We start from the raw sequence: 20,497 nt of genomic DNA, 5'->3' as shown, positions 1-20,497 counted from the left end.
GGGGGAAGCTGTATAATTATAGTTCACTTGAGTGCAAGTCATAATCAGAAAATGTTTAAAACCAAAAAGTAATATCTTAGAGTGGCATTTAAAACCAAAAAAGTACTTACTGGCATTTAAAATTTTTTCATGCAATTTGTTATTCGTTAAATCAGAAGAAAATGTGCGCTACCATTTCTGATAAGGCAAGCAATATTCAAAACTGTCATTAACTAAAAAAACAAAACAACAACAAAAAAAAACTGGCCACCACTATGTGAAAAACCAAATGCTTTAATGAGGCTATCAAGAACAACAGTTCAATTATTTCATTGGATACATTAATATCGATCCATAATATACAGTGCTATGGACCATACAGAAATTATTGCTGCATCCAACAGCAAGTGACTATATTATTAACATTACAGTACCAAGCGTCCGCAAGAGACAGTCATTTGTCATTTTTTTCAAGAAATAGGGTTTTTAAATATACTGTTATCAACACCAACGTTTCCCCAGTGCATTTTTTAAAAATATTAATAAGTGCATTCCTTTGTGCTTTATTTTATATCTCTTAACTTCCTATGTATTTATTTGTTCTTATTGCTTTATTATTTAAAAAACAACCAGAAAGAACTTTGTCATCCTATGTATGACCACGTTGGTTGTAGGGTTTTTGGCAAAGTCAAAAGGTTTGGTGTTTCCATGGCCTTACCCAGAGGCAGGTGGGCAAGTTTGGCATTTTGGTCCCTCCGTATGGAGGCCCAGCCCCGAGGCACCAGTTTGCTCTCGGGGACGGGGGGAGTGGTGTGGATCCTTCTCTCATCACAAATGGCGACCCCAAACCACCGCTTCTTGGCTACAACAAATCCACACTCGATTTGGCAAAAAAGAAATAAATAAAACCACCCCCGAGGCTGCAGCATTCTCCTGGGCTTACTCACCCGCCAATCCCAGAAATTGTCTCTTAAGAAAAGGGGGACGGGGAAGCAGGCGACAGTGAGCTCAGGAGTTGCGAAAGTCAGGACAGTGGTACAAGATGCCATGCTTCCTCTCAACAGAGCTTTCTATGAGGTCACTTGGCCCTGGCCACATTCCCTGGGCCAGGGGCTAGTCAACCTTGCTCCATTTTTTTAAGAGCCCTCAAAATCACCTAAAGAAAACAAGCATCATACCATCGCAATCTTTGACTTCTTCACCCAGCTGCCCTCCCCCCACAGAGATATGAAGAGAAAAATAGACAATGCTATGATTGTATCAATGAACACTATGGTACAATTAGCTGTTCATGCAGATTTGCATCACTATTCTAGGAAAAGAGCTATACAATTAAGGGGATTGAAAGAATGGGAATTAATTTTCCCTACCCCCTTAAGTAATAAAGCTATAAAACTGATAGCATCATCAATGTTTCCAAGGATTCTCGTTGCCCAACGTGCATGGGAACTATGCAGTCGATTATTTTCACGGAAGCCACCCATTCATACACCTGACAATCACACCTCCTCTTTGAACCTCCAATACCCATCCACCAATTCAGATTTGATATTTAAACTCGTTTTCTTTAAAAAAAAAAAAAAAAAAAACCTCCTGAATAAGGTTTCCTGATGAAAGAAGTTGGCACTCTGTCACTAAAATATATTTAATATTAAAAATATCTGAAGGAAAATTGGAAGCTCTTATATTGTCTACATAGGCACCATGCTCCATGATCCTCTTGACTATAGATACCATCTTGAAACTGTCTCCTATATTACAGTTCAGTCAGTGCTAGTCCAAAAAAGACTACTGCTATATTTAAGGCACTTCATTCTGAATGGATATGCTTTATGCCACTTGCTATTCAATTGTAGGCTGCTACTGAGAAATTCCATTCAACAGCCTGGCTCTTAACACCATATGTCAGCTGTATAAAACACGTAGGCCAGATAGATTACATGTAACACTACTATTATTGCATAGGACTACACAATATAATGCACTGAGACTAACTTACAACATTGCTGCTTGTTAAAACACTGTCATCAAGTAACAGTAATTTGCCAATACAGTATTTCTCTCCTTCAAAAAAAATTCAGCAAGTTTGCTGAAATAAACCCCAATTTAAATGACTACAACGGGCGTTATTAACGCTATGGTTATCAGTCTCCAAGAATATTGCTACTTTTATATCACTAAAAATAAATATGTAAGTTTATTCTCTCTAGAAAGCTGGTTTTAACCTATTAATACTACACCTTAAATGTGTGGAAAAAACAGTTCTGAGTGAGACTGTAATATACAAAATATTCGCAAAGCTCTCTTGAAACACAAGACCTTGCATAAAAGTTTTCTTTCATGTGTGTACAAAGGATGCGGAAAACCACCAGTGAGTTGTAAAAATATTGAAAACTTGCCATCTTAAGATGCGTACTTTTACAAATGAATACAAACATATTGAAAAGAACGATGATAGTAAAGAATCTGTACAAATCAAATGAACAAGAAAACATAATTTAAAAATAAAAATAGGAAAGCTGATTAGAAATGTGCCCAGTTTGGTTTTCTTATCAAAAGTGAAATTGAAGAGGGGGAAAAAAAACCAGGACAACTTGCAGGGCTCCTCAGTATTTTCCTTTGAGAGGACACGCAATTTCTTTTCAAACTAAAATAGATCTTATGGAAAACTGAATCACACTCATTGATGACGGGAACTGTAACAGAACAGAGAGTGAAAGACAGCAAGATTAGACCCCATGTTTCAGAGCCTTGGTCTCTAACCCTTCAATTTCACTTGCACCTAAGTATGGTACAGCAGTTACATTTTCTAACCAGACAATCCTCATGAAATTGGTTGCACTTTTTTTTTTCCTTTTATAGAATATTGTATTGCCTTAAACAATTCGCAGCAGAAAGACTAAACGGTGTTAGAAAGGTACTGGACCTTTAAGGCAGTACCGATGAATCAACACATTTACAAAATAAAAAAGGGTTAGTGTGGATTTCTTTTCTTTTTTTCTTTCCTCAATCTCTTTCTCTCTGGGGTTTTTTCTTTGTTTGTTTGTTTTGTTTGTTTTTTGGTTGGTTTACATTCTCTCGATTAAACTTTACCCTTAATTTCCAAAGATGTCACAGGCATAAAAATCTCAAACCAAGTCTCCCCTGAATAAAAATGGACAGAAATTTCTCTGATGCAAAAACCCTCTTGCTCATAAAGTCCGGGGGTGAATTCAGTTCACAGATACGGTACACTTATCATACAATACTTTGGAGGCATTTGTAGTTGTAAAATAGAATATACAAGTCCGTTTCACAAAATTCTAAAAATAAAATATATCCTGGGCTATTGATAAAGCATGAAAAAAAATTTTCATATTAAAGGAAAATTATCAAGAAAACCCCTTCAGGTAAATTATGAAACCTACGAATCAAGAAAGGAAGCAGTTTCGGACAGTGCAGAGCATGGACCACCTGCTAACAAGCATGCTCAGTTTCCTCCATGCTCATGCTGCTCCTTCGGCTGCTGGCTTTGGAGGCTCCGGGAGACACCGACGAGAGGAGCGGGTCAGTTACGCCAACGGGAGAAAGAGTGTCGTCCATCAGGATGTCTTCCAGTTTGGAGCCCATTTTCGTGGGGACGCTATAGGCCTGGCTGCCCTCGGTCCCGGCCCCAAGGCTGTTGTTGAAGGTGATGGTGCCGTCTGTGAGATCGAGTGTCGTCGTACAAGGTAGGTCTGGGTGGTGCGGAAGGAGGTCTTGGCTGCAGTTCTCGAGAGCAGGTTCCTGCTTAATGATCCGATTCACCAGATCTGGAGAGCAGAGGCCCGTTGATGGGATAAGCGAAAGTCCGTGAGCTCGAGCCTGCATTTCAAGTTCCTAAAATAAAAGTAAACAGTCAGATGCTGATAAATGGGGGAGTACAGAGGATTTTAGGGCAGTGACAGTCAGTACTGTACAGGATACTACAATGAGGCATACGTGTCCTTCTGCATTTGCTCAAACCCGTAGGATGTCCCAACAGTGAGCTCCAATATAAAGAGGGACTTTGGGGGATGATGTTGTGCAGTGCAGGTCCATCAGTGATGGCGAACGTACCACTCTGGTGGGGGATGGTGACAGCGGCAGAGGCTATACATGTGGGAGCGCAAGAAGGATATGGGGAATATGTCTTTACCTTCTCAGTTTTCCTGTGAACCTAAAATTTCTCTAAAAAGCAAAATATTAAAAAAGAACCACACATTTAGAGGGGGGAAAATACCTAATACATTATGAAAACAATTATTTTGCTCTTTTAATTAATAAATGCCAGGGCGCCTGGGTGGCTCTGTCAGTTAAGCATCCGACTTCAGCTCAGGTCGTGATCTTGCGGTCTGTGAGTTCAAGCCCAGCATCAGGCTCTGTGCTGCCAACTCAGAGCTTGGAGCCTGCTTCGGATTCTATGTCCCCCGCTCTCTCTGTCTCTTCCCTGCTCAAGATCTGTCTCTCAACAATGAATAAACGTTAAAAAAAAGTTCAATTTTTAAGAAATGTTAATTCTTAAATTTTAAGAAATGGTATTTCTTAAAGTATAGGAATCACTGATCAAGGACAGGATTTTTAGGTGGTATACACACTTCATTATCTATTAATAATACTGAGACTGTCTCTCCCATATAGCAATATACATGAAAATAAATTTTTAAAAACACAAAAATAAAAATAAACATAAAAACAAAATTTCAAAATGTGAGATTAAAGGAAAATATTCAGTAAATAATATAGTTCTGGGGTCCCACCACTGTGAACACACATCCAAGGCACTGAGACATTTTAAAATACCCAGGGAGGGGCACCTGGGTGGCTCAGTCAGTTAAATGTCCAACTTTGGCTCAGGACATGATCTCACGGTTCATGAGTTCAAATTCCGTGTCGGGCCCTGTGCTGACAGCTCAGAGTCTGAAGCCTGCTTCTGACTCTCTCTGCTCCTCCCTAACTCTCACGGTGTCTCTCTCTCTCTCTCAAATAAATACCCTCACTTGCACGGTGTCTCTCTCTCTCTCTCTCCCTCTCTCTCTCTCTCAAATAAATAAACATTAAAAAAAGTTTTTAGATACCCAAACAGCGCACTACTCAGAGAACTACCAAATTCAAGATGGTTCACAGTTTCACCATTAAATGGCGCTACATTCTTTTCCATTGCATCATAATCACTGCAAAGCCAGGACTTCGATGGTTGCTGTGATAAAAAGTAAGAACTGCACGAAAATCAAGGAATGAGAGTTGAGGGTGGCACTGTTCAACAGGGTTCCAAGGCTAAAGAGGCCATGTGTGCCCATCAGACACACGCATCCCATTATGTGGTAAGTAGTGTGGTTATTTAAAAATAAAATAAAAATGCTATTTTTTTTCAGTCAGTTTATAGGTTTTATAATTTCAAATGGCTGCTAAGTTATTAGGACCCAAATATTCAATAAGCTGTTTGGACCTAACAAAGAAATGGTAGAAATTTCTTTGGTCTGGGGTGCAGTGATAAAAAACTAAGGGTACCATGAGCTAATAAAGTCGAGGTAGTAGCAGCAAAAGTTCTACACAAATGACTTAGGTTTGAAACATCACTTAATTCATCTTACCAAGGTCAAGGGAAGTTTTTGCTTGTTTGTTTGTTTGTTTGTTTAATCCCAAAAGAAAGTTCTTATAGGGAGGATGGATGAATAATTTCTTTCTATACTTCTTCATATCCTTCCTATTTTGGGGTGCACTGAAAAACTCACAAGTTCAAGTCCTAACCCCAACACCTCAGAATGTGACTATGTATGGAGATACTCTTTTTGTTTTACTTTTTTTAAATGTATTTTTGAGAGAGAGAGAGAGAGAGAGAGTGCATGTGCATGAAGGAGAGTGGGGGAGGGGGAGAGAGAGAGAGAAGTAGGCTGAGGATCCAAAGCAGGCAGGCTCCACACTGTCAGCACAGAGCCCGATGCTGGGCTTTAACCCATGAACTGTGAGATCATGACCTAACCTGAAGTCAGAAGCCTAAGGCACCCAGATGCCCCTGGAGATACTGTTTTTAAAGAGGTAATTAACTTAAATGAGGTCATGTGGGTGGGCTCTAATCCAACATCCAATAGGACCCATGTCCTCCTAAGAAGAGGAGATTAGGACACAGAGAAACACCCAGGTAAGATCATGAGAAAACACAAGAAAAAGGCAGCCTCTAAGAGAAGTACAGAAAACCAAGTCTGCCCATGTTCTGACCTTGGATTTCTAGCCTCCAGAACCCTGAGATGCTATGTTTCTGGTATTTAAACCACTCTGTGGTATTTGTTACAGCAGCCTGAGGAGACTAAGACACTTCGTGTCACAGCCTCGTCTCTCCTGGTTCCCTATCTCAAAATGTCTTCCAAGCAAGCTCTTTCCATTCTTCCTGAGTATCCCTGGACCCTCTGAAGATGAACCCAAATGACTCTCTATGAGCATTCTGTTTCTCCACGCCAAGGTGATCCTTTCTAAGCATGCCATATGCTAACATAATAATGACAGGAAATACATTTGAAGCAAGTCACCTTGCCTCACGAAGGAGGGAAGAGCAGCCTCCAATGTGGCCCGGCCATCCAACCTCTGCCCATGAGCCTCAAAACACATGTTCCTGAAAAGCCACGTTCAGTCTGTAGTAAAGATCATTCAGTTTGCAAGATCATTCTCTGGATGCATGACAATTAAGAGACGGGAGCCTGACATGTCACCTAAGTACGTGCACGTTCCCGTGCACAATCTCCAGAAACACAAGTCTCTCCAGGCATCGTTTTAAACCCCTGGGCTGTTTAATACAATTACAGTTCCAATGATATGAAGGCTTCATGCTCTTTCTTCTGTAAAAATTTCTGCATGCATCACTTAGAGTAAAAATGAAAGGAAGCCCTTAGGCCCAAGGTGAAAACATGCACTATTGTAAATCTACACCAGTGTAGTGTGCTAATAAGAACAGATCTCCACACATGCAGTTCGTCTTTAAAGAAAAAAAAAAAAAAAGCCAGATTAAAAGAGGCAAACATCTTACTCTGATCTTTTGTTGTTTAATTAAAAATGTTTATCAGCTGATTAAAGCGTCACTTAGATTTCTAAACAATGTGATAAATCTCATCTGGAGAAATCAGGCTCACTGCACGGCAGAGCTTTCCTAGTTAATAATGTTTTCCGTGATATGCAAAAGTTCGAAAGGCTGCCTCACGCTGTCATTGGGAGAAACCCAAGACATCATCACCGTGGAATTTCTAATCCACACATTTCACAATATTCCATTCCACATGAAGAGACATGTTAGGAAGCTTAAAACAAAACCTAACTTCTCTTTCAAAACCCTTCCTAGGTTTTTAACATTTATATAAGGAAATAACACATTTAGTACAAGCTGCTTTTATAAATGGGGATATTAAGTTCAAGAGAAAAAGACCTGGGGCTACTTATTGAAGAGATCGAACATAAAACAAACAAAAACCAAAAGAAAGATTAAACAAAAAAAGTATTTTCAAATGACAAGCAATCTCTACTGTACTATGGACATTCTCAAATGCACCCCCTAGAGGAGAATTGTCTTCTGCTGCCCTGACCCAGGGCTGAAGATCACTGTGTTGAAATGAAAGAAGTGACATATGGAAATGTCAACAGTGTTATGGGGCATTCGAAAGATCATCGGAGACTATTTTTACAAATGAATTACTCTGTTAAAGAGGTTCAAGGTCCAGGATTAACACCACCAGATAAAACACAATGCTGCCTGAAGGGTCAGACTGTGCTTTGGTGTTCCACCAACAGTTGCACTGGACACCTGAAAAAATGGTACAAGGTGGGTCCATCTACTCAAGAAGAATCTGTTCTGTTAACTGCGTCTTACTGGTGGATTGCATGCAAAGTCAGCAGGTAAAAGAAAATCACTTCTGCAAACTCCTTTGGTCATTAGCAGAGTCCGTTTTTCTTTCTCTTCTTCCAGACAGTCTCAGAGGAAGTTATGTTCACACTCAGCATGAGAGCCCACGTGCCTGAGAGAAGTACCAAGAGCTGATACTACAGAAAGACCACCCCATCTCACACTTCACACTTGTACATCCAGCCAGTACACAGAATGAGAGATGACTTCCACTCATCATTAACATTAGGATTTCTCCCTCTAAGAATGAATAGTGTGAGTTATAGATACGTATGTTATCATTTCACTACCTGTAACTGTTTCTAAAATTTGTCATCTTGATGATAAGATCTTCTGGATGTCCTTAAGTTCCTTACACACGGGGGCTTTGACCAGAGACTACATAACCCCATCAAATCCCAAGGCATCTTGGAATTTAACAACTACAGTCAGTTCTCATTATTTGAGGTAATTATTGTGATAGACTGAACGTTTGTATTCCTCCCCTCCCCCAAATTCATACTTTGAAGTCTAATCCCTAACATGATACATGGGGAGGTAGGGCATTGGACAGTGATTTGATCATGATGGTGGAGCTCTCATGAACAGGATTTCTGCCCTTGTAAAAGAGACACCAGAGGGCTCCCTCCCTCCGCTGCCACCTTAGCATCCAGTGAGACTACAGACTACAGCTGTCGACGAAACAGAAAGCAGGCTGTCATCAGACACTGAATCTACCTGCACCTTGATCTTGGACTTCAGAGTCTCCAGAATTTTGAGAGACAATGCTTGTTGTGAGAGCCACCCAATCTATAGTATTTTTGTTATAGCAGCCCATATAGACTAAGACAGTCATGCTCTACAAAGTCACTCTGAGCCCTGAGTTAGTAAATACCAAATGATTATTCCCAGAGGAAATACGGGGTTAAGTTTCTGTGAGTGTCCAGCCACAACGTTTTCATCAACTTATCCACACATAACCTTGTTGTATGTCTAAAGACACCGTATTTAATACATAACACAGATGCAGTAACATCAAACTCACAGTCAACAGCACTGTAACTCACATACGAAGGAAACTTATCTCCATAAAACACATCAGAGCCTTCTCGTGCTTTGGACATCAGACAGCTTCAGCACTATACATGGGGGCCATTTTAAGTAGCAAAATTCACCCACAAAACCCACAACAATGTGGGGGAAAAAAAGCAGTGGACTGAGGACCACAAAAGGGATGCTTGTTTATAGTGTGAGCTGAAAGAAGACAGCAGGTCATTGCCTTGTTCAGCCTTAACTCAAATCTTCCCCTTTGAGCACAATGACCACAAAAGCAGTCCAAATGTGGGTCTTGGAATTATAGTAGATTTTTAACGCACAGGCAAATTCACAAGTAGGGAGTCCATGAATCATGAGTATCTACTATATTAAGATCAGTGCGTCGAGTCCCCCATGGCTTATTAGACAGCCTCTCCTCCCACCTCCAAGTCGGTGGCACTTGGTCCGTGCCCCATACCTGTATCCTGAGCAACAAGTGCCGGTTGGCATGCTCCAGTTTCTTCTGTCGGGTTTCAAGTTCCTTGGCACGCTGCTGTTCTCGTTGCAACTTTCGAATATAGTCCACGGAGGCTTTCAGTATGGTTCCCTTGTTCCAGCGCATGTCTCTGTAATGCAGACAGAAGAGGGTAGCCTGTGTCAAGATGGGAGGCGCACGGAGAATTCATGCGGCAGCGCATTCCATTTCTAAAGGCAGGTAACAATGGCGGCTGATGACTGCTGTCATTCACAGAGTGCTTGCCACGTGCCAGACACTGTCCACCCACGTCTTACACATTATCTTACTTAACCCAGATGAGCACCTTGAGAGGGAGGGACATCGTGCACGTGTGGAAACAAGACACTCTTCATTTTGCCCTCGGTCACAGAGCTACTACAACATGGGAGTCAGGACTTATATTTAGGTCTGCTGATTACAAAAATCAGTGTTCTTAAAAACTCTATAAAATAGTTAAAGGTTTCTAGGACTATCAAAGTTAACTCATTCGGACACACAGAATAAGCTGCAGTTAAAAAAATATTCCGTGAGATCCTACTACTAGACTGTGGGAAGCGTAAAAGTGGTCTCCTTGGAGTTTCTCATGAATATTCATGGCCAAGTTATCTAACCTCTCTCTGTGTCCCAATTTCTTCATCTATAACATGATGATACTAAACATGTATGAGCAGCCTTGCAGGTATGTTACTGGAATCTAAGGGGGCTTGGTACATGAATGTGCTATGAAAAGTTTAGAATGCCATTCAAATGACAGGGCAAGCACTGTGTTAAGGGCTCAACATGACAATTATCATGGCTACCTTGAAACAGCATTTACTATGCATCAGGTACATTTTAAGGTGTTTTGCAGCTCATTTAATCATAACTACTTCAATGGCTAGGCACTGGTATCATCCCCATTTTACAGATTGGGAAACAAAGGCACAGAGAGGTAAAGGACACAAGGTCACACAGCTAGGAAGCAGAAGAGCCAGAAAGTCTAGAGCGTCTGGCTCTAGACTCCATTTACTAAACCACAGTATTGTTCCTCTTACGTGGCTGAGTTCTTAGAACAATCAGACTAGGGAGGAATATTGTGAACTACCGCCCCTCACCTATTTTCTTCTTTTTTTTTTTTTTAAAACAGAGGAGGAAAATCAAGTATAAGAATTCAAGTGTCTTCCCTAAGATCACGTATCTAGTAAGGGACTGTTTTGGAATTCAAACTCAAGCAGCCTGAGCTTGGTACCTTTCAGTTTTTAATCACTGTAGCTGTAATGTGTTCATATACAAGGAAATTAAGAACACCATTAAAATGCAGGTAAAAGTGAGCTGAAACATTTAGAGCACTCCAGAAAAATAATTAAGAATCAAATTATAATTACATAGGTGGTATTTCTGTAGTACTTTAAATTCATCTGAGCTCTTTCACAGTGTTCTTGACGACAACGAGGACAATGAAAAACAAAACAAAAACAATGTATGAAAACTCTCCTACTCCATCATCTATAGCCATTTGAGGCAGATCAGAAGTATCAGGTGGGATGTGTGAATGGAGAGCCATTAAAACAAGTCACCAAGTAATTGATCCTCATATGGATTCGATGAAGAACAAAACAGAAGTTCTCCCACGAGAGGCAGACTTACGGCCCCTCGAGAATTTCCCCGAGGTTCATCCCTGGGGTCGGGGCACCAAAGATGGCTATGCAGGGAGGGCGCACGGCGCTGGCTTGTTTAACATTCAGGGCTCAGATCAAAGTAACCGACACTCGAGCAGCCAGAGAGAAACGTAACCATAATGGAAGATGCCTTAACTAGGCCAGTAAGTTGAAAAACTCATGTTGAAACATGTGAGCAGCCACTCAGTTTTTAAGAAGTGACTATTTCAACCAATTATCTTGGGTTTTGCTTTCTTGTGACATCCAATCAATCAATTATGCTTTTCTTGTAATGAGAGCATTTTTTCACACAGAACTGTATAAAGATTCTCAGTATAAAAATCAATGAAAGCAGATCTGCTATAGGGGAGGAGAGCGTGTGGGGCTGAGACCCTGGTCCACGAGGCTGTACCTCTGTAGCAACCCAGGGCCTGTTCCAGAAACCTGGTAGGGAAAAACCCCCATTAGAGATTGTGGTCCATTTATCTTAAAACAATGCCTACAATTAAAGATCATTATCAGTTCCGATTATAAACACATAAGTATTCTAATACAATAGAGAAAGAAGATATGCAAATAGAGGCTTTCACTGCAGCCCCATAATTTCATAATATGTTGCTAAAGAGATGCACATGCTACAGTTTAAAAGAATATGCTAAAAAGTGAAAGCTGATAAAGAACAGGAAAATGGGAATTCAATTTCAACTATCATGCAAGACTGACTATAGGAAATGAAGGTCGCAGCCCCTCAGTAGGATAAATTTGTGCGGCAGAACTGAGAGTTTGAATGTTCTGAGTTTCAAAATGGCTTTTCCTTGAAACCTGGCAAAGCAAAATGTGGATGATGGAAATTGTGCTTGAACATTCATCAAAGCCACCTTACAATGGTCCATGATTTTATTTTATTTTGTCACAAATTCCCTGACAATAACATGAATAGCAAATTTAATAAGCCTTGCATGAATAATGCTTGATTTCATCTTTATATTTTATTAGGTGGCTAAAAGGTCCTATTCAAAGGCTAATTTCAGACAATGCCACTGGGGCCCACAAAAAAACGTATATATCCTCTGGCCTCTTACGTCAAAGAGGCCACTTTCTAGTGGATAAAAATTGTGTACCTGTTGTCCTACTTGCTGACATGGTAGGAAAATTATCTTTACAACTGTTCTCTCCATCGGAAAGGTGAGGGGGAAGGTAGGCAGAGACTGGAAGCTGAAATCCAAATCTACTGACCTGTACTTAAAAGAGATTTTAAAAATTACCTTTTTCTAAACTGGTGAAGCATATAAAGGGCAGGCAAGTTTTCAAAAAATAGTATTTTTTTGACCTTTTGGCTTTTGAGTGTTAGACGTGGAATCTCCCATACCAGCTCTTGGCGCCCACGGATACTGCATGAGCTCTCAAGTACACCAGACCAGAAACCAAAGGGACGGGGGAGGGGGCTGTTTTCTGACTCTGGTTTTTAGAACTGTGCCTTTTCTGCAACATATGAATAAGCATTAAGCACCCCAAAAATAGAGTATGCAGATTAACATGGAATTGTACTCACGGATCATTGGACTTGGGAATCAAGGTACCTAGTTCTTTAATGCGATCATTTATGTTAAATCGTCTTCTTCGTTCAACTTCAAGAAAAGAGCACAGGAAGGGACTGTCAGTAACAGCACGACATACACATGAAGCATATCTCGTTAAAGCCATGTACCATTAGCCTGGCCAGCCCAAGGCAATATAACCCGGATCTGTATTTCCCGTTACTATCATGTTTTGGGGACTGAGATTCAAGGGCTGCCAAACACATAGCTACCTTTGTACAGAATTCTATCATTTACAGAGTCCTGAGACTATAATTTCTCCTTTGATCCCATAACAGCCTGACAATGGAGGTAAGTATCTTCAGTGATAAATGACAAAACTACTTTGGGGGAATATTAATATTAGGGACTGGATAAGGACACCCAGCAGCAAATGAAAATAGCTTGAACTCAACCCTGACCATTCAGATTAGGGGCAGCCAACATTTTCTACAGGGCCAGATAATGAGGACTTTGGGCTTTAAGGGTCAACTGGCAAAACTGAAGATGTTATGTAGATACTTACATAACAAAAGAGAAAATAAATTTCTTTTGTTTCCTGACCACATTCAAAATGTGATAATAGGGGCATGTGTGTGGCTTAGTCGGTTAAGTGTCCATCTTCAGCTCAGGTCATGATCTCGTGGTTCGTGGGTTCCAGCCCCACGTTGGGCTCTGTGCTGACGGCCAGCTCAGAGCCTGGAGCCTGTTTCAGATTCTGTGTCTCCCTCTCTCTCTGACCCTCCGCTGCTCACGCTCTCTCTCTCTCAGAAATAAACATTAAAATAATTTTTTTTAAAAAACAAAATGTGATAATATTAACTGGATACAATTTATTGATTTTTTTTTTGCAATGCCAGTCTACTAACAAGAAGCACTGGATGCCAGAATTTGGATTTTATATAATTCTCACATATCAGAAAATATTCTTTTGATTTTTTTAACCATTTAAAAATCTAAGAAACATTCTTAGCTCACAGGCTATACAAAACTCCGTGCCCTCGGCCCAGTGGTGCCCAACAGATAGACAGTGCAAGTTCCTTTGGCAATTTAAAATTTTCCATGTAGGGGCGCCTGGGTGGTTTAGTCGGTTAAGCCTCCGACTTTCGCTTAGGTCATGATCTCGCGGTTCGTGGGTTCGAGCCCCGCGTCGGGCTCTGTGCTGACAGCCAGTTCAGAGCCTGGAGCCTGTTTTAGTCTGTGACTGCCTCTTTCTCTGACCCTCCCCTCCTCACATTGTCTCTCTCTCTCTCTCTCTCCTAGAAATAAATTTAAAAAAAAAAAAACATTAAAAAAAATTTTTTTAATTTTCCATGTAGTCCCATTGAAGAAGTAAAAAGAAAGAGGAAAAATGAACTGTACTATCACTTCAATATGTAAGCTATATAAGTTTTTTAATTAAATATTTAACATTCTTTTCTGTGTACTAAATTTTTGAAGCCCAGTGTATATTTTATAATTTTTAAAGGTTTTATTTATTTATTTTGAGAGAAAGAGAGCATGAGCAGAGGAAGGGGCAGAGTGAGGCGGGTAGAAAGAATCCCCAGCAGGCTCCATGCTGCCAGCACAGAGCCTGATGGGGGGCTTGAGCTCAAACCATGAGATCATGACCTGAACTGAAATCAAGAGGCAGATGTGTTATTAACTGACTGAGCCACCCAGGCGACCCAAAATCTAGTGTATATTTTATACTTAGAGCACAATTTGAACTAGCACATTTCAAGTGATCAACAGGCAAATGTGTTGAGTGGGTACAGCAATGGGTAACACAATCCTAGAAGTTAAGTCTAGCTTGTTTAACTACAACATGCATCCTAATAGCATCCCTATTTTATCGATTCAGTTGCATGTTTAGCTAAATTATCATCTTCTTAGCAGAGGGTAAAACAGTAAAGTATGGGAGTTAATGTTTCTAGTTTACCTACCCTGGCAAATAAATTCCAAACTACTTAAGGTCTAATAAATTGGATTAAAACATTAATATTTTACTTTAAGCATATTATAACCTAATACATAACTATATTTGACCTATTAGTACTCCATACATTTAGGTAAATAACATACGCTATGTTCCCAATACATCCTATATTTTTTCTTAGCAGATGGATCCCTTCTATGATTAAATCAGGTATTTTAAATACTGCCTTACCATTAAACTTTTATAAAATAGAAATACTGATACTCACTGGTTCTAAAGAAGGAATTTTTGGACCTCTGGTCTTTTAGCTAACCTCCTCCAAAACTCTAAATCATGACATGTTTTCTTACTTTTCCAAGCATATAACAATCAGAAAAATCCAAACAGCACTGAAATGCATAAAGTGAAGTAAAAGTCCCCTATGATCCAAGTAAGACCACTGTTAAGTTTCTTTTATAACCTTTGTGATGATTTTTATTCTCTAACCATGCAGCCTGCCCAGGGCACAGTTCTTGGGACTCTTCTTGATCTATATTCACTTACTCATGATCTCATTTTGTCTCATGGTTTTCTACACCACCCATACACTAATGACTAGTTGTTATTTTCAGCTCAGACAGATCCCTGGAACTCCAGACTCATATGTCTGACTACTAGATGTTTCCACAGGGAGGTCTAATGGGCAGCCCCAATACTCCAAATACAAGCTCCCAGTCTTCCATGCTCAAACGATTCCACCCAGAGGCTTTCCCACCTCATTTACTGTAACTCCATCCCTCTAGTTACTTGGGCCAAAACCTTGGAATCGATTCTGCACCTCTGTTCCTCTCACTTCCCACATCTGATCCATCATCAAAGTCTATTGGCTCTCTCTTCAAAATCTTTACAGAATCTGCCCACTTTGAACCTCCACTATTACCTGATAGAAGCCACCATCACCTCTTGCCTAAGAATTACTGCAATTCTCCTAACGGCTCTCTCTGTCACCCACACCTGCTGCTTCCTTTCCACTCTGGTCTATTTAGACCACAAAAGCTAGAGGAATCCGGTTAAAACCTAAGTCAGAGCATCCAACCTCTTTCAGAAAACCCGTCTATCATTTCCCACCTCAACTAGACAAAAGCCCAGTCCTCAGGATCTGGTGGACCGCCATCCCTCTCACCTCATGCTCTGCTCCTCTCCCGCTCTGACTGCATCTTCTGTCATGTCTTACCTGTGTCCCACCTCCCTTCAGTCCCATGGGCTTCCTGCAATTCCTCAACCAAACCAGAATCATTCCCCACTTTAGGACTTTATACTGTTGTTTGCCCTGCCTGGAACACCTTTCCCCCAGATATCTGCATGATTCTGCCCTCACCTCCCTCAGGTAGTGCCTCAAATTTACCTATAAGCCTTCTCTGACCATCCTATTTAAAATTGAACCATCACCTCACATGCCTATCTTGACACCCTATCCTGTTGCCTGTAGTTTGTTTCCTCAGAGAACCTTCTACCATCTGCATATTTCATTTGTTTCTTATACATGACTTATAATAACATAATAATATAATAATGTAATATGACATAACATAATTACATAAACAAAATGTTTTATATTCAATGTACAGTATATATTATAATATATAACCAAATGAAATATATAAATGATAGATGGTTCTATGAGGATATATATAGGTATATATATAGATGGGATACATAGAGATAGAGATAGAGATAGAGATAGAGATAGAGACAGAGACAGAGACAGAGATAGAGATAGAGATAGAGATAGAGATAGAGATAGAGATAGAAATAGAGATATATTCACTGCTACATTCCAAGTACCCATATGAGCCTGGCACCCAGAAGACCCTCAATACTAAGTATTAGATAAGAATGAGAGAGTTCAAGTAGAATTACACTAAAACTGATTCTACATCTATCTTTTCTCACTTAACAGCATACTGTTGACATAATTTACTGTCAAAATTTAGACATACTACATTTTCTTCAATTCAGTGCCTTCCCTCCCCAATTATTTTTTATTATAAAAGTGATATATAAATTTGTAAAATATTGTAAGGCATAAAAGTGCATAAAGGAAAATGTAAAGGCCATGCAACATCTACTTGCCTGAAGAAATTGTCAATGATAAAGGTAAACTCCTAATCTTCTTCTTCCTGCACACACACATCCATAGACACACACACACACACATTTATTGTATTCTTTTTACATGATGAGATAATTATATGTATATTATCTGCCACTTACTTTTCTCACTCAGTTAATGTATTGTAGATATCCATGTAAATCAGGTAAAACAGACCAACCCCATTCTTCTTAAGAGCCACTGAGTATCCCTTATATGCGTATATCGTAATTTATTTACAAATACTCTACTGATGAATATTTAGACTATTTCCAATTTCTCCCTCTGTCAATGGTAGAATGAACATTTTGGCCAATGCTCATATATACATCTTATTCCTATCATGGTTTTTGTTCTATACTGGAAACACCACCTTAATGTATTTGTTTGCTCATCTATTCCATAAGCCCTTGACTCAAATGGAACCTCATAAGAATGTGAAGCCTGCTTGTCTAGTTCATTTCCATAGAAAAATGCCTCAGACATAATGAGGGTTCAATAAATAGTTATGAGTAAATAAATGTATTATTTTGCACATTTTGGTGACTACTTTTACAAGGTAAGTTATTAGAAGAGGAAGAGCTATGTCAGTGGACAATCTAACCTTGACTATTCATGTCTCTCTTTTTTTAATGTTTGTTTATTTTGAGAGGGAGACAGAGAGTGCACACAAGTAGGAGAGGAACAGAGAGAGAAGGAGACAGAGAATCTGAAGTGGGCTCTGCACTGAAAGCAGAGAGCCCGATACGGGGCTCGAACTCTTGAGCTGTGAGATCACGACCTGAGCTGAAGTCAGACGCTTACCTGACTGAGCCACCCAGGCACCCCTTGAGTATTCATTTTTCATGGTTAGATGAGATTTTAAGATTTTATTTTATAGACCTCAGAGTATGACCTAATTGTGTTTATATTTTACTGACAATCCTAAACTTGAGAGTTCAGGTGCCTAAGGTTTTTACAAGATCCAATGTTGTTTTCCACCTGTCAGTTAGGTGGAGTTTTGGGTAACGCCTAATGATCTTAATTCTATGTTACATGGAAAGAAGAAATGACTTAGAGTACAATTACTTGGAAGCCAGAGGAGATCTTAGATCTTAGTCCCAACCTTTGGGTTAAAAGGAGCAGAGCTTCAACAGGGAATGGCAGTATCTATTAAAAGAAAGAACCCACTCCTCTGGGGCCCAACAATTCCTCTTCTCAGTACCTGTCCTGGAGGAAGAAACTCCCATGTACACAGAGTGGTGTGTGTGCAAATGCTCACTGCGGCATTGCTTAGAACAGGGAAAAACTGATAGTAATATCAGCACTTAGCAGTAGGAGGATCACTCCATTTCACTGAGCCATGCTGCAGAATACTATACAATAGTTTTTTAAAAGGAGGCACACCTACACCAACAACAGCAAAAGTTTTTCAGGACAGATTGCTGAGTATAAAAAAGGCAAACAGCAACAAATATGGATAAGCTGATACTGCTTGTGGTAAAACAGACACTGAAAAGCCCACTATCTATTCTCGGTGTGCATGTGCACGTGCATGTATGCTTAAACACACGGGCAGAGGCTTGGCAAGATCAACAGCAAACTGGAAAACACACAAACAATATGACGTTTACGGATCAGAGAAGAATTCTAGCTTTATTCTATCATTTTAAATTCAGGTCTCATTCTGTCATTTTTATGAGGACAAAGCATTTATACAGAACTTACACTCTTAAAACTCAATTTAGGAAGAAGAGGACAGGGAGTCAAGAGATGAAAAACTCTTTTTAACTGTGCAGCCTCTTTTAGTTTTGTTTATGAAATAAAATCTTAAGTTCTCATAGGAAAAAGCTTAAAAATTTGATCAAGAGTAAAGTAAATGTGTTTTTAAGTGTCAGGAGACTTTTTCCTTTTAAGTCACAGGTAAAGTCAGAAATTTGGGAGGGTACCTCACCCACTGAGTCCCCTCCAGGTGATTTATTTTTTTTTCTTTCAAATCTCACTGGAGAAGGTGATCCCATCATCCCCTTTTGTTAATAAGTTCCAGTGTGAGCAACACTTATAATTGGGTAGTTGGGGATCAAGTCTCCCTCTCACAAAACACACACACACACACACACACACACACACACACACACACATACACCATTACTATAAACACATAAAATAAATACTCTTCAGAATACTGGAAAAATTTCAATTTGACCAGAGATATGGGGAAATATGTTAGTTTCTCTGAAAAACAATTTTTCTTCCACAAATTATATCTTTATAACAGCTATAGATACTAATTTCCTCCCCCCATAAGGTTTCAAATAATTTTGATATAAGGGGGAACATCCACTCCAATATCAAATATCATGAACATAAAGCCAACTTACTCAAGTTGTGATTGTCCTTTTTCTGCCTCTCTTTGGCCAATGCTCTTGCTTCAGATTCTGTGGGAAAAATACACGCTGTGCACGTGAATGAAGTAATTAGAAACTGGAACGGTTCAAGGCACACAAAGACATCAACTACAAAACATCTCATTTTCTAAATATATGGACGCTTATCTGACCAGATTCTAACCATCAAAAGAGGGTTTTTAAAATTGTGATTCTTAAAAAGCTTGCATTTTTTCCACAGCAATACTTACGAAATAAATGCAAAGACTTGGCTTCCACAAAATGATAAAAGACTAGTAACAAAAATGTCTGACATACTACAAACATACAAAAGGAAAAATAAATAACCAGAAAACTATGGAAATTTGCTGTTGATATTCTATTATCAGGAGTGGAGTTGTCTTTTCATGCAACAGAACTTGGAAGTTATCTCTTCGAGGTCTTTTATGTTGACATAAAAACTGGGTACAGAAGCTACCACACTGGCTCTCTAACTGACTGGTGGAAATGGCGTCACTTTTTCAGAACTGGGAGCCAGGTTCCAACAGAACCTGCTGGAATGAAATTATGATCCTCAGGAGCAACTATTTACCTAGTCTGGGTTTATAAAAACAAACAGAGGAATAGGGTACTGAGGCATTTTGTGACAGCTCCACTGGAAAAGATGTATTTGCATAGCAAGTCTTGTGTGTTCTCTGTGATGAGGGATTACTTTGCACCTTTGTGGACAGCAAACCAAAACAAGAGAAAAACAGTCCTTTAGCTAATCATCCTGGGATTTTGGAACCTCTGTTATTTCCTTTTCAGAAGCGGTATCTGAAAGATTATACTACCTTAACTCAGAATCTTACCCCAAAATAGAAATCTTTTTAGCATAGCTCATAGCCACGAAAGCATATATATGTATATGTATTTATTATGCGTGTATTGTTATGTACAAATAAATTATTCAGAAGCAAGATTATTTCAGTTGGGAAGTTCAATCCAAATCATTTTCTATTTGTTTCTCACATGAGCATTACAGACAGCTTTTATTCATATACCCTCCACTTCACTATCTTATTTTTTGTTTTCTCTCTTTATTTCTTCCATTTTTTTTCCAGTTTGCCAGCTCCACACCATGGTTTTCTGCCCTGTCAACCTCAACCCACCAACTGGACACCAACTTCGGACAAGGCAATCCAGTGAACTTCCCTACCATCTGGTAGCTTCACCCGCATCCTCCCCAAGGGGGTGGACCCCTGGCCTGGGAGTCTGGGAGGTTCTATCTCAAGCAGAGATACCTCCCGTAGCCTCAGGGTATTCCTTAGCATTTCATCCTCTCTAAGTAGCTGAGAGCCTGTACTTGGTTAACAATTCTTTATTTTAAACCTCCACTGTTCAAATCACCCTGTGGTCTCTGCTTCCTGGCCAGACCAGAACACAGGTGAGAAAACCAAACTTAATATTCTCACCCCCACCCCCACTCCCACC

General features: G+C 39.7%; 1 protein-coding gene across 15 annotated transcripts in view; it reads right to left on the bottom strand.

Moving 5' to 3' along the window:
* Window positions 1-253: 253 nt before the first annotated feature.
* Window positions 254-20,497, bottom strand: part of MITF (melanocyte inducing transcription factor) — a 231,491-nt gene continuing 211,247 nt past the window's right edge. For 12 of the 15 annotated variants that reach the window (XM_077770620.1, XM_077770621.1, XM_077770636.1 and 9 more), the window contains 4 exons: window positions 19,019-19,093; window positions 12,585-12,660; window positions 9,357-9,504; window positions 254-3,837 (listed from right to left, as the gene is read on the bottom strand). In XM_077770620.1, coding sequence (XP_077626746.1) covers window positions 3,436-3,837; window positions 9,357-9,504; window positions 12,585-12,660; window positions 19,019-19,093 — 701 coding nt within the window. In that variant the 3' untranslated portion in view covers window positions 254-3,435. The remainder of the gene's footprint in view (window positions 3,838-9,356; window positions 9,505-12,584; window positions 12,661-19,018; window positions 19,094-20,497) is intronic. The other 3 variants (XM_077770627.1, XM_077770628.1, XM_077770629.1) reach the window with 1 other exon arrangement.

This window comes from Crocuta crocuta, unplaced genomic scaffold (genome assembly GCF_008692635.1).
Source record: "Crocuta crocuta isolate KB4526 unplaced genomic scaffold, BGI_CrCroc_1.0 scaffold126, whole genome shotgun sequence".
Lineage (NCBI taxonomy): Eukaryota > Metazoa > Chordata > Mammalia > Carnivora > Hyaenidae > Crocuta > Crocuta crocuta.
Note: the sequence above shows the minus strand (reverse complement) of the source record. Positions and strands in the feature narration are given on the sequence as shown.